The 13,376-nt window shown below is 45.3% G+C and overlaps 1 protein-coding gene across 8 annotated transcripts in view; it reads right to left on the reverse strand.

Moving 5' to 3' along the window:
- KCNMA1 (potassium calcium-activated channel subfamily M alpha 1) overlaps positions 1-13,376 on the reverse strand; it is a 747,639-nt gene that overhangs the window by 117,882 nt on the left and 616,381 nt on the right. For 3 of the 8 annotated variants that reach the window (XM_089897739.1, XM_030764569.2, XM_089897740.1), the window contains exon 19: positions 7,742-7,915. The exons of the other annotated variants lie outside the window; for them this stretch is intronic. In XM_089897739.1, coding sequence (XP_089753865.1) covers positions 7,742-7,915 — 174 coding nt within the window. The remainder of the gene's footprint in view (positions 1-7,741; positions 7,916-13,376) is intronic. 8 annotated transcript variants of the gene reach the window in all.

Below are 13,376 nucleotides of genomic sequence, written 5' to 3' on the forward strand. Positions count from 1 at the left end.
GGGCCCTACTCACCTTTCAAGGCTCCTCTCCCCCTGCTCCCAGGCACAGGTCTTAAGCTCCAGCCAAACTGGGTGACCAGCTGTTAGACAGGAGGCTCCAGCCGTCGGCAGGCCCCTCCACTGCCATGCCCTCTCTCATGCTGTCAGGCAGGATACCCTTTGCCTCCCATCCTCCAATGCACATCTGAACTGTCCTCTCCTGTGGGACCTTTCCTCGGCTGACCAACAGGAGGTGACCTCTAGGCCTTTGCACTGCCAAGCACTTTGCCCCCCTCTCTCACAACGCCTCCCACACTGTCTCCAGCTCTCAGGACTGGAATCCTCGTCTTTCTTCTCCTTCCTTGGAGACAGACCGACATACCCATCTTCTTCAACTGAGTAAGGAAATGAGTAACTCAGTTTGCTCCCTAGGCTGAAGAAATCAACCGTCCAGCCTATCCTCAAATGCCAGCCCCACCACCGACTCGCTATGTGACCCCTGGCAAGTCACTTAACCGCTCTGTGCCTCAGTTACCTCATCTGTCAATGCACAGGTGCCTCAGTTTACAGTTGCCTCAATGGCAAATAACAGTTACTACCTACCCCACGGTAAGGATTAAATAATATCTGTACAGGGCACAGAGCAGTGCCTGCAATGCAGCAAATGCTACGTGTGGGTTCAATTTGACAATAACAACAGTAACTAACATACACGTATCCACATACACACCCCCTGGCAGGGCTGGCAGAGTCCCCTGCATACAGTAAGGGTAGACACGAAGTCTAGTCTTAACGTGAATCCAAGTTAAGCAGTTGGCCATTTCCCAGCACCACCACAGAAGCCTTGGTTCCTAGGAATACACACACACTAACAGCAGAGGCGTCAACCTCGCCTCAGAAGAGGAAAGCAATTTTTCAGCAAATCTTAGTAGGCTTCACTCTTCTTTCCTCCTCACCGATGAGTATGACCTGTTTGTAATCTCTACATCCACTCTATTCAGAAAACGGTTCCCATTACACTGTTCCGTGCTCCATCGTTTCTAGGCTTAAATGCGAATCAAAGATCCCAAGCCCTGAGAACTTGCCTGTAAGCACTCTGGCAGATGTCCTAAATGTGTTGGGCCAGATGACAAATGTCCACCTCAGATCAAGGAGCATCCAACTGAAATGATGGGCACCGTATGAGAAGGGAGGATCCCCAAGTCTGACTGAGACCAGAACGCTGCCGATCAACTGTTCATTTCCGTCTGGATGGGATTTGGAAGCAGGATGCGGTGCAGCCTGGGCCGCAGCCCTGCAAGCCTCTCTCCGATGGCTTTACACCATCGCTGGTCTGATGCTAATTCAAGACAATGCCCCAGCGCATCACAACAAATTAGCCACAGACACGCGATAGCAATCAACGCAGGGCGCTGTCCTGAACGCGGGCTGGGGGATTCCCTGTCTCCACGAGCTGCACGCTCCCACAGATGTTTCTAAAAGCCTCTTCCCAAAGGCCCATTCAGAGAGAAATTAAATGCAACTTTGACTTAATTAACGTTTTAAATGATAATGAATACAATGTAGATTCATGGGAGGCATTTACATTGTGTTGTAAAACTGATAAAAATTTAATAACTCTTTGTTAATAAGTTATGTCTCCCCAGACCCATAAAGCCTAAGGCGCTGCAAACTCCAGCCTGGGTCTAATCCAGGCTCCTGGTGCAGGTGGAGGAGGGAAGCAGAGATGGCCTTGACATTTGCTCCAAGCCTGCTCTAATTCTAAACCTCTGCTTGTTCATCAGTACTTTATTTCATACAGTAAAGGTCAGGATTTGGGCTCAAGGCACAGCCTTGACAAGAAAGCTCAAGTGAAAGGCGGGCTGGCCCTGGCATCCGTCGCCTGAGATAGCAGGCGGTGGGGGGATGGAGAGCTAACTGGCCACTTCTCCCCTCCTCCATGGAGGTGAGAGGCAGAGCCCACTGCCTGGTGGTAGGAGCTGTCAGGGTGAGTATGGAGACAACTGGCCACTGTCCTGAAATAAAAATGCAAACATAACTTCCATGTCACCTTGCATAACGACTTCTGCCTAGCTTACTCGTGGCATGCCAACATCTTTTCTGGTTCGTCCTTGAGGAGCCCAGTCACTTATTAAAGCAACATATCCCTGGGGAGGGAGGTGTCCAAGTGATGGGGGTAAACACAGAGCACCCTTTCCTCTTTCTGACCTTTCTACTTCTTATCTCCCAGCTCTGCTTCAAAGGATTTCTTGTGAAAAGTTGGCTGTTTGCCTACTTTTCCCTTTCTCTTCCATCTACATGTGGTACCTCTTCACAGCATATTTATCTTAAAGAATTCAACTATTTTGGAGGAGGAGAGTACAACAGGGTCTCAAAATGCAAGTCAATTACTTCACCTGACACTAGACTGAAAAAAACCCGGTTATTTATAATGAATAAAAACGTGGTTTGTTTGGAGCTCTTTACAGATGGGCAATTCAAAGGATTCTTTTCAAAGGAAACTTTGTCCAAGCATGATGGCTGCCTTACAATAAGCTGACCACCATATAAGCAAGTAGGAAGGCATCGTGCTTCGTGTCACCCCGCCGCTGAATGTGGCTACCAGAAAAATCAAAGGAGCCTTGCCTTCTAACAACAGAAGTGCCCTAAGATGCCCTCCCAGGTCCATTATTCGTGGAATGATTAAATGGTTGCCTGGGCCAAGTTGCCTTCCTGTTTTCACTTCCTGCAATGAAGCGCAAATGGCCAAATCAGGACACATGGGGCAAGGGTAGCTAAAGAGCTAGGGCAGAATCCAAAGCGTGCTTTAGTGTTAGCAGCAGTAAATGGATATTGGGGCGGGGGAGAGACAGAGACAGAGAGAGGCGGGGAGGGGGGGAGAGGGAGAGGGAGAGGTGGGGGGAGAGAGAGAGAGAGAGACAGACAGACAGACAGACAGAGAGAGAGAGAGACAGAGAGAGAGACAGAGAGAGAGAGAGAAGAGAGAGACAGAGAGAGACAGAGAGAGAGAGAGAGAGAGAGACAGAGAGAGAAAGAGAGAGAGACACTGCACCAGTAAGCATGAGAAAATGGGAGAAACCCAGAATGAACAGGCTTTAAAAAATACAGGGAGAACAACAGTTAAACTGATTTGGGCTGAGTGTGCTTTGCCTATCCATTTTCTTACTTTCTATCACTGATGGTGGTAGTGGGAAGAGAGAGTCTTTGTTTTCAAGGTCCAGAGTAAAATAAACAAATAAAACTTAGGACTGGGGAGCTTGAGAAAGTCACCCAAAACTATACCTACAGAAGAGGACTGAGATGATAATGGGCTGTTGATTTTTAAAGGCAGCTTATTCAATTAAATCTCCCTGCAACAGGCACTGGAGACTGTCAGCACAGGGTGTGTCCTATTATAGACACTTTCCTAGAGCTATTTGCACTCCCTGCCCCAGTATCTGATTTTATGTACTTCGAGATGCCATTAGTTGAGTGACTTTAGTTCTGTTGACAATGCTAATTCTCTGCCTGTACAAACCAAAGGCTACTCGGGATACGCTGATTTTTGTTTATTATCTGACAAGACTCAAGATCACGCTAAACTGATTTTGGTATGTCTCCCTTCAACCTAATTGTATCGGACTTCTCCTCTCGACCGAACCACTGGAGTTGAATGCCTCCTTGTATTATATCTACACCCGAAAGAAAAGTCGCGCACCACTTAAAATTAGCTACAGTAGTTTGCAAGTGGGTGTGTGTAATTGTGCAGGTTTAACCTATTAGCAAATTGAAAGGTTGGTGTGAGTGATCACACAGGTCCTTTGGCTAAAACTACCTCCAAGGACAAATTTAAAGCTCTGTTTCTCTTCGACCACATGATTAATTTGTTCATGTCAGGGTTACTGATGGTTTGTGACCAGCATCATGTCAGGCAGTCCTCGGCAGGTCTGAATCAATAGGGTCTTATGTTGCCACTGCATCATAATTTTAATTGTCCCCTTTCTATTAGACTTAGCAATCAGATATCGAGCAAAGACCGAAATAACAAGAATAAATTCTGAACAGAGAAAAGGTACTATTTTACAAAATTATATGGAGGGGAAGTGGAATAGATTAGAATCTCAATCTATATTGATGGGTGAGTGGATGTCGCTAGCCATATATATATATATATATATATATATACATACATATATTTTTTAAGCCATATATTTTTTATGTTTGACAGTACTAGAACATAGCTACTTGTGGAAAGTCTGGGGCCCGTACCATCTTAGCGTCTCTTAGGAGAGCTGGTACTTCTGCCCAGGACCATCCGGAGTAGAAACAAAATTGGAACGATCCAAAAATGATGCTCTGCACACCAATTCTAGCCCACCATATTGAATGATTCAGTCTTGCCAAAAATCGAATAGTCTTGTGATGAGTCCTTACTGCTCACTCTTTGCGTTACTTCTCTTACTGCTTTGTAAGTCTTCTGTAAAGGGGTCCCCTCCTTCTCTGCAAATCTTTTTGTCAGCACGGTGTGGCCTGACATCCCGTGCGCTCAACAGAGGGAGACAACCGTTAGAAAAGTATGTGACTTAGCAACAAGGGGAACGTGTAATGGGCCACACCTCCAAGGAGAGGTACATGCAGGCAGGGCTTGCTGTTAGGAAGCAGAGCTCTAAGACTGTGTGAAAACTTTTAATATATTGCCACTCCTCTGGGAACTGGCTACTTCTCTTCCCACTTCAGAAAACACATAATGGGACTCTGTGTTTCAATTTACCATCCCTTGAAAACGGAAATCTTTCCCCTTAAAAGAAAAAAAAGAAAAAAAAACAGTAAAGAGGTAGACGAAAGGCAAAAGAGAAGGAATCGGACAGTCCCCAGAGCACACAGGCTCAACTGGGAAACTGCGACCAAAGCAAGCTCTGTAATAATATAATGACCTTTAATGAGTGTCTTGGGAAACAATACAGCCCCAGCATAAAAGACAAAGGGCAAAACCCATCAGGGCTCCGCTGACACTAATTCAAAGTGATTTTCAGAACAACTAAAGAATGTAAGAGAAGTAATCTGATCCGCCCATCTGACCTCACTTTGATTCAAGGGCCCTTCTCCTGCCATTCCTAATTGTCAAACCCTCTACGTTTCACATCTGCTCATATTTAATGAAAAGCCCACTCTCACCACCGCTCTTTGAGGCAACCAGCTCTGTCCAATGGGCACCACCCAACCCCACCACCAGCGAGGGAAGCCCGGGGATTGCTACTGGAGCTCTGCCAGAGGAATTCTGCGTAGACGTAGACATTCTTTAATTGGAGAAGAAGGGCTTATGTGGGCCCACGAAGGGGATCAAATTGGAATGGATTTTTCTAACTTATTATTAATGGTCAAAGGTGAGTGGACTCACACAGGGATGGATGAAATCTGCTTTTGTTTGACGGAGTGACGACGGCAGGGAGACTGATGAAAACAGAGGAGGCAAACCCCACCCCCACCCCCACCCCGCAAGCTGTCAGTGCCAGTTATGCCTTCGACACACAGCCCAAAGCTCCACATTTTCCACGGTGGAGCTGATGCTGGAGGGGTAGAAAGACAGCAGTCTCATGCCCAGGATGTTTCTGAGAAGACGGGACCATCCCACCCCAAGTTTTTCTCCTCCTGGCCTCCATCAACACTTGGATTAAACTGCAGAGCTGAGAAATCCCTCCAATTATGGTTTCTCCTGGATAAGATGGAAATTGCACACACTGGGTATCATGGGCCTCACGTAGGGGACACAGATTTGCTGTGATTGGTATGGGTGGCCGGTGCCAAGACATGACCACAGGCCTTAGTTTAGAGCCTGAGTGGCTCCTTCCTTTTCTCCACTGGATCTCTGGCCAAGGTTTTAGAGCCTAGCGGTTATGTGAAAGTAGAAGTTGTGCCTTAGACGGGTAACCGAGGGGGCTGGTGCTTACATTCACCACCATCAATCAAAGAGATGTGGCCAAACTGGGCCACCACAGCTCACCCCTCCACTCCCCCTCCCCAGCTCCTGTCTCTGAACCTGGTGTCTTGCCATACATCGTAGACAAACAAATGCTTTGTATGGTTGTGACCGAGTTCACCTTGGTGGTGTCATATGAACCAGACAGAACTGTGAGGAGAATAAAGGAGTAAGGGCATGTACGACGGCGTGCGCAAGAAAGATTTAAAGGAAATTTCCTTCCTAGGATTTTAGGTCAATATGATGGGACAGTCCAAAATCCCTCTCAGCACCACGTCTATTCAGTATCACTTTAAAAAAATGAATCCTGTCCCTCGGCACTGTTCTGATGGAGCAGTGAATCATAAATCAGAGACGATGATGATTCTCTGGTCCTAGATCGAACTTTTCCAAGTGCCTCTAAGACCGCTCCAAGCACAATAATGTCTCAGACCTGAACTGTGGTCTCAAACACCAGCACCGGGCATGGCACACTCCATTGTAGACAGTGATGTGAGGGCTCCCTCAGCCCTGGACGCCCCATCACTGCCACACAAGCACACCATGCTGGGACCGCAGGCTCTTTTCCCTCCTTGTTGCCAGAGTAAATTAACTGCTGCTGGTGAAAATTTAGCTCAACCCGCTCTGGGCACTTGGAAGAAAAGAGAGTGGATAATATGGTTACCAGCAAACGCGGTGGGTGCTTTCAAGAGGAAGGGATGAACACAGAGGGGTTGTCTTCTACCGCCCATGCTACCAAAAATGTGAAAATAAGGTGACAGCCATACTTTAAGGTATCCAAGTCCTCAAGCAGAGCACAACCTCTTCTGCCCTTAGACGAGGCCCCTCAGTGAACAAGCTGGAGCTTTCAGTAGCATCACCCATGTACCATGTCAGTAAACACAAGCAAAGTCCACGCTGAAGACAAGGGTAGTGTGGGGGCAGGGAAAGGTGCTCGGGAATCTGGTGTAGCTCAGCCTCGCCAGCTGCCACTGCAAGACCCTGAGAGACTCCTGAACGCCTCTGAACTTGCGGGGGGCAAAGACTGACGATGGACTCAAGGAAACCACGGAGCTTCTCGGCTTATGATTTTTGTTGTTATTTGGAATCACAGTTGCTACAAGATACCTTAAACAGGGGGCTATATTTCTAGAAAAAAAATGAAAGATATTAATGGACTGATCCTTTGATTGAGTCATCTTTTTGAGGGGAAGCTCTAGAAACCAGCGGTCTGTATAGGTTGGCAGATTCTTTTTCAGAGCATAGTAGGCAATCTGGCACTGGAGGAACGAGATACAGGTTAGGGGGACACAGTAAAAAAAAAAAAAAAAAAAACCCATCTGCATTGAAACCCTGTTATATTTTGGAAAGTATCCAAGCTCAACTAAAAGCAATTTCATGCCAGAGTTGGCTTGTTCTCTCTAAACCGTTTTCCTTCCTCCTTTCGACCCAATCCGATGTCTAACCCCTTTCCCCAAATAGTAAGATATACATTTCCATGCATCTCTGTTATCAATATAGTATTTGATGTGTTTTCACATTTATTTCCAAGCATATTTACTTAAAGGAGAGAGGAATAATATCACTGGATTATAATATCACAGCCTGCACGCTCTTACAAGAGACACAACAAGTTCACAGAATAGGGAGGGAGGCCTCCCCAGCACGTACACAGTGACACAGGCAGCGAGGGCAACACATCACCACATACACTGGGAGGAAAACATCAGCCCGACTGACTCACAGCACCACAGGGCACGACACGAGACGGGGGCGATGCCACAGACAGCACAGACATGGAACTGTATGTGTTGGGGTTAAACTTACAGGCACGGAAAGTGGTGGAGCAATCATTAACAGAGACAGAAGAAAGTGGGAAGGCTCTCTCAAGGGTGTCCACGTTACCACGCACACGGCCTGACATGCACGAGCAGTCACGCTCAGAACGTCCGCAATCAAAACAACATGCCCGTCTCATTCTCTTGTAGATGGACATCTTGGCTATAACCATGGGGTTGGATGGGACGAGAGGAAGAGTGGTAGTTAATGGCAAGGTCACACACAGCAAGGCAGCTGGAAGGGAGCTGAAGGGATTGAACACAGGTCTTAGTTCACGTTCACAGTCTTGACCCAGAAAAAAAAATGCAGAGAGAACTGTTGGTAACACTTTGGTTGTACATTGGAAAAAGCAGAGAAAGTTGCAATCGCCTGTAGAGTCCCCCAAGGCTGTTGCATATTATTTTTCTACCCTGGGTAAAGCGGGTGACCACGGGAAAGGACATGGCTGATGACAATCGGGTTGTTGGATGAGAAGCAGCACACATTGGAGACAGCAAAAATGTAACCAACATTTTTTCCCCTGGCACAATTAATACAGGAGGACAAAATATACACACAGCCAATCAATTAATTGCTTATTGCGTACAATAAATGGTTTTTGCAAGATGCAAAAATATCTAGTATGTAGGCTTTCTAATTTCCATCCATTTCTGGGCATTAGGCAGAGGCTGGGACAAGCTTTCATCCAATTAGATATGAAACGATTACGTGTTAATATAGAATCTGAGGATGCCTCTGCTGAACTTCCCCAGAGTGAGTTTACATGATGCCTACAGGAATTTAAATTTAGTCTTGACAGAGCAAATACCCAAATCTGTCCATATAAGAAGTGCAGCTCCTCAAGGCTAACACTGCCTATTTGACATTAAAGGCAGTTCACAAATAAGAAATCACCCAAAGCATATGAGATGTTCGTCTATTGCAACGCATTTAGCTACTCATGGGTGTATTTTCTGCTTGAAGCTGACAGAATCTGAAAATCGCATCTGCTCTTCTCTCCCCCTCCCAAAAAAAAATTCAGAAAGTTATCGGGCTATTGGTTAACCATATTTTTTTCTTATATAGAAAATATCGGCCAAAAATAGATGAAAAATTACAAAACATGAAATGAGAGAATAGATCCCACATAAAATATCTTACTAAGATTTGTGCGAGGCACTGATAGCTCCTCTCAAGCTAATATCATAGGTTCTGCACTGCCTGGGAATCCAACTTGAGTGCTAACGTACAGAAGTTGTTGGACATCAATGTAATAGTTCTCAAGGCCCTGCACCTTCACCCTTCAAGCCAATTTATATTTCAGTACAAGAGAAGCTTTTTGTACCTCATTTTGACGCTACAGCAGGCAAACATCTTGGTTTATCCTTAGCATGAACCTGCCTGCTCCTTTCGCAAGATGGGAGAAGAATTCATGTTTATTCCAAGCATCACAGCCAAATAGTCAGCTGAACTGGAGAGGTGTTATTCCCTGTGCCCACACCTTCCATCGTGAAAATCATTTTTCCCCCATCGTTTTTTTTCTTAGTGGAGAAATGGTTGCACTCTTACTTTAAAATATGGCTAGTGGTTTTGAATGTTACAGTCACCAGGAAGAGGGGTTTAAATCTCTCCAATGGGTCAAGTCCTGTTCTAAGACCTTTATGACGTGCCATACAGTCTACTTGTCAAGCAGGGGTAACATTATGGTTGTGAGGAACAGGCACTGGGGCAGATGAATGAGAGATCCCTTCAGCAGCAACTCCATTCCTGTAATCCTGGCTCCCACTTTTAGCGACATGTTCTTTTAGCATCCTAGCTAGTCAGTCGTTCAGATCATCATCATGCAGCCCCAGCCCTGTTCAATGCGTGGGACATCATTCCTGAGCTTAGCTTTTATGAAAAAAAGAAAAAAGAAAAAGTTCCACTATAGCATTTGAATCAGAAGAATTTAGAAGGCATGGTGGGATTGCCCAGACACCCCAAACAGCAGTTGTCGAAGTCGAGAAAGGCAAAACAGTCTTCAGTTGAAGACATGAAAATAAAGTTATTTTAAATGCATCCAGATCTGGTGTACAACTCGCAGACCACTCGCTTGTTTTTTTCCTTCTTAGTTCTTTTACTGGAAATATTGACTTGTTATTTATACAGAGGAGGGAAACGAAGATGATTTTTTGTTTTGCTGTAGATAAATTGTTTTGAAAAAACTTTAATCAAATGCTGTAGCAGAAGAGAAGCCCATCAAACTCTGAAATGCTATGCTTCTCATTAGCAACAGTGCCTGGTTTTCGTTTCCATATTGCCATTTTGGGTTCACATACAATAACAGACTCTGACACATTGATAGGGAAAGCAAGTTCTTATATATATACCCTTTAAGGACAAGGGGAGGGAGGATGGGGGTGGAATAACTTTCAAAATGATTTTGTCAGAGGTAAGCCCATCATAATGGGTGACTGAAACCTCCTACTTGATAAGGGTTCAGGAGGAAACACAACTTCAAACCAGGGCCTCTCAGGGACTGTTTGCAATTGTTATTGTTGGCTCTTCCAGAGACCATGCATTGTTCTAAAATTTCATAGTGTTAGCATGCAGGAACAAGCTGAAATGGGTAATCAAAGCAGCAAAAAAACCATTTGCTATAAGAAGATTAAATGTTAATTGTAAGCACTCACATTCCAAAGCAGTATATGCATAAAAAAGAAAACATGCTCTTTCTCTCCATTCCTTCCCAGTCATCAGTTTTACAGTCACACCAAATCCAAAAGAGAAATCTCAGAAGACAAACAAGCACCACCACAAAAAGGAAAAAAAACAAAAAAAATCAGCAAGAATGATGGATGAGAGGCTCAAAGACAGGACAGAAACAGTTAAAAATGATTGAGCCCCACACACTGACAAACCTTTGTGAATTATTACAATGTCTAGACCAAGGTGCCACCAACTGCGAGGTTGGCTCTTTGCTTTACTTCTGGAATAGTCCATCTTCACTGACCCCCTATCGGGTGTCTTCACCTACATACTTCTGGGTCCACTTTCTTAAAAGGTAAGGCCCATTCTGACCTCCCATCTGGTGGTTGCGATCCGTCAGGCTTGAAGGATGTGTGTCCCAGCCAGGAAGAGCCTTCCTCTGGGCCATTTTGTGAGTCACGAACAAGCTCGTTAACTAAAAATCGGTGAGGATTTGCCTCTCTGGTGGTAGCTGTTCCAGGAGAAGTGGATACTCTGTGTGTAAAATTATACTCTCAAGTTGTAAAATAAAATTATATCAAAATTAAGTCGTGGACCTCCGACTTCGGAAAATACCATCCCTCATCCCCCTCGACGCTCTCTGCTTCCTAATCCTTCAGTTTTGTTTCAGTGAATTGTGGATATCCAGAACCACCGGTATTTTATTTCCACGTCTCCATGATTGTTTCCTTTTCTAGAGCTGATGTAGGTTCGAAGGTTAATTTCAGATATCAGAGTGCCACTTAAAACTCCCAAGGTTAGGTTTCAAGGAGCAATTTTGAAATTTTCAGTATTTATTTAAAACAGAAGTAAGTTTCCTATCTACTCCCTGGCCACATGAAGTGCCCTCTCTCCTCTGGTGTTTGCTGATTTTCTTTTTTATCGAGTCACCCAGTGCTCTCTTCCTCAATCTCAATCCTCAGAAAGGGAGTTTTCCCCAGGATCTCAATGGTAATACTAAGTAGATCTGTGAGGACATCTAGTGGATCTGTGTGGAAGAGCAGCTAGCTAACAGATCACCTGAACTAGCTGGGGGAGGACGCTGTGTGCCTCTTAAGAATTGAAACGTGCAGTGTCATTTCAATTCAATGGCTTCTCCCAATCCACAGCAGAAGTTTAGGAAAGAGCGGAGATTAAGGCGAGAGAGGTTCTAGAACATGGTCCTAGAGTGGTCAAAAGTGGCAACTTGCTAGCACATCGGCGCTGCAGCCGCGGTCCGCAGAGAAGGACCACTTCAGCACCAGCTGGCTGGGTCTCCTTAAAGCCCTGCTGTATGTAGCTTCCTGAGACAGGGAACAGACAAGAGTGTGTCTCTCAGAGGTGTTAATGCTGCAGCTACTTGTCATTCCATCTTAGTACTCTTGCAATTTTACGCTCAATTAATTGCCCCCACTGGCCAACTTAACTCGGAGAAAGCAGAAACAGAAGCCTCTGCAGACTCAGTTTTCTCCTTGGCCCACATCATCAGGTTCTTGTTCTTGGACTGGCGCCACGGATGCAAAGAGGTTATGCAGTTGCCAAGGCCCTGGGTCTCACCTTTCTCCTCCAAGAACTCTGTTCTAGAAGTTTTACAGTTTGAGAAAAAGCTTTTATGTGCTTGCCTTCCCCACGATGAAGTGGATATTCATCCAATGTTTCCATTATGACTTCCTAGTGCTATTTGTAGAGACAAAACAAAAGCGGTTCCCTCATGGACTTCATCAAAGCCATTTACTGGAAGACTGAGAACTGGAAGATTTCTCAGACGTACTCTTGGACAACTTTTCTTATATATTCAAAGGTCTCAATCATGAGAAAGAAAACCTGTAGGGAAGGGGCTGCTGTAGATGTAGCTTAGTTACTGCCCTTTCCTTGTGTCAAACTGACAATGGGTTGTCAAGTTCAGGTGCTCTGCTGGTTAGCCCTTCGGAGCCAAGCCTGGAATGGAGGAGGGAGCTGGACTCTATCCTGCTCTCAGCTCCATCTGCCTCCTGCACCAGCAACCAAACTGTCAGCCAGTTTCCAACCGTAGAATCTTAATTTCCAGGGTGGGTTGGAAGGGGCAGGAAAAGCAGTGCTGAACTGAAAAGCTCAGGTGACATTTCCCAACTGCTGCGGAAAAAATATTTTAGGTTTCAAATGGAGCAATTCAAGACAAGACTGGGGCAGAAGAAAAAAAAAAAAACCCTGCCATTCAATTCACAGACACTTGTCAGATTGCAACTTCCTGTTTAAAAATCAACCCAATGAAGGAAGGATTATTTCCAAGCCTTAACTCTGGAGCTGCTCTTCATATTCTCGGCAGCAATAAAATTTTAAGTTAAAATATCCATGGAAGAAAAAGTCCACCGAGGTGAATGGTGAAGGCATTTGTTTGATGGGACAGTGGGAATCCAAGAGCGTTCTTTCAGGTCCTATAAATGAGGAATGATGTCTTCACTTAGCAAAATTCCTCTGATTAGCTTCTGGAGGAAGGAGAAAGACCTTTCAGGTGGTTTTCCAAGAACGGAAAGAAGGGAAAGAAAAAGCTGGTTAATGTCAGCCGCAGAGAGCACACCGAACTAGCTGACCCTCCCTCAATACCATATCGTGGCTGGAGAAGACAGAGGAATTTGGCACGAGAGTTGTTTGTTGACTGACATCACGGTTTCCCTCCAGTTCTGAAAGATCATTAGATACAGTAGGCAGCTCTGCAGGTAGGAAAGCGGTTCATGCCCTGAAGTCATTTTTCAAGGTGTTCTGCAGATAAAGGGAGCCATGGAGTCAATTTGGGCAGAATTTTGCTCTGAACCCAAGAAGGTCACTGTTTTGCTTTGTTGGTACATTGAGCATTCCGTACCCTCAAACTGTGAAGGCTAGCCCAAACCAGATGACCAACTTGCCTCTTCTTCTGCAAAGGAGCAGGAGAGGACCAGGTGCGGAGACATCTCCTGCAAAC

The sequence above is a fragment of the Delphinapterus leucas genome, chromosome 16, assembly GCF_059928025.1.
Source record: "Delphinapterus leucas isolate spDelLeu-1000000601 "Yukka" chromosome 16, BTC_Dleu_Yukka2, whole genome shotgun sequence".
Taxonomy (NCBI): Eukaryota; Metazoa; Chordata; class Mammalia; order Artiodactyla; family Monodontidae; genus Delphinapterus; species Delphinapterus leucas.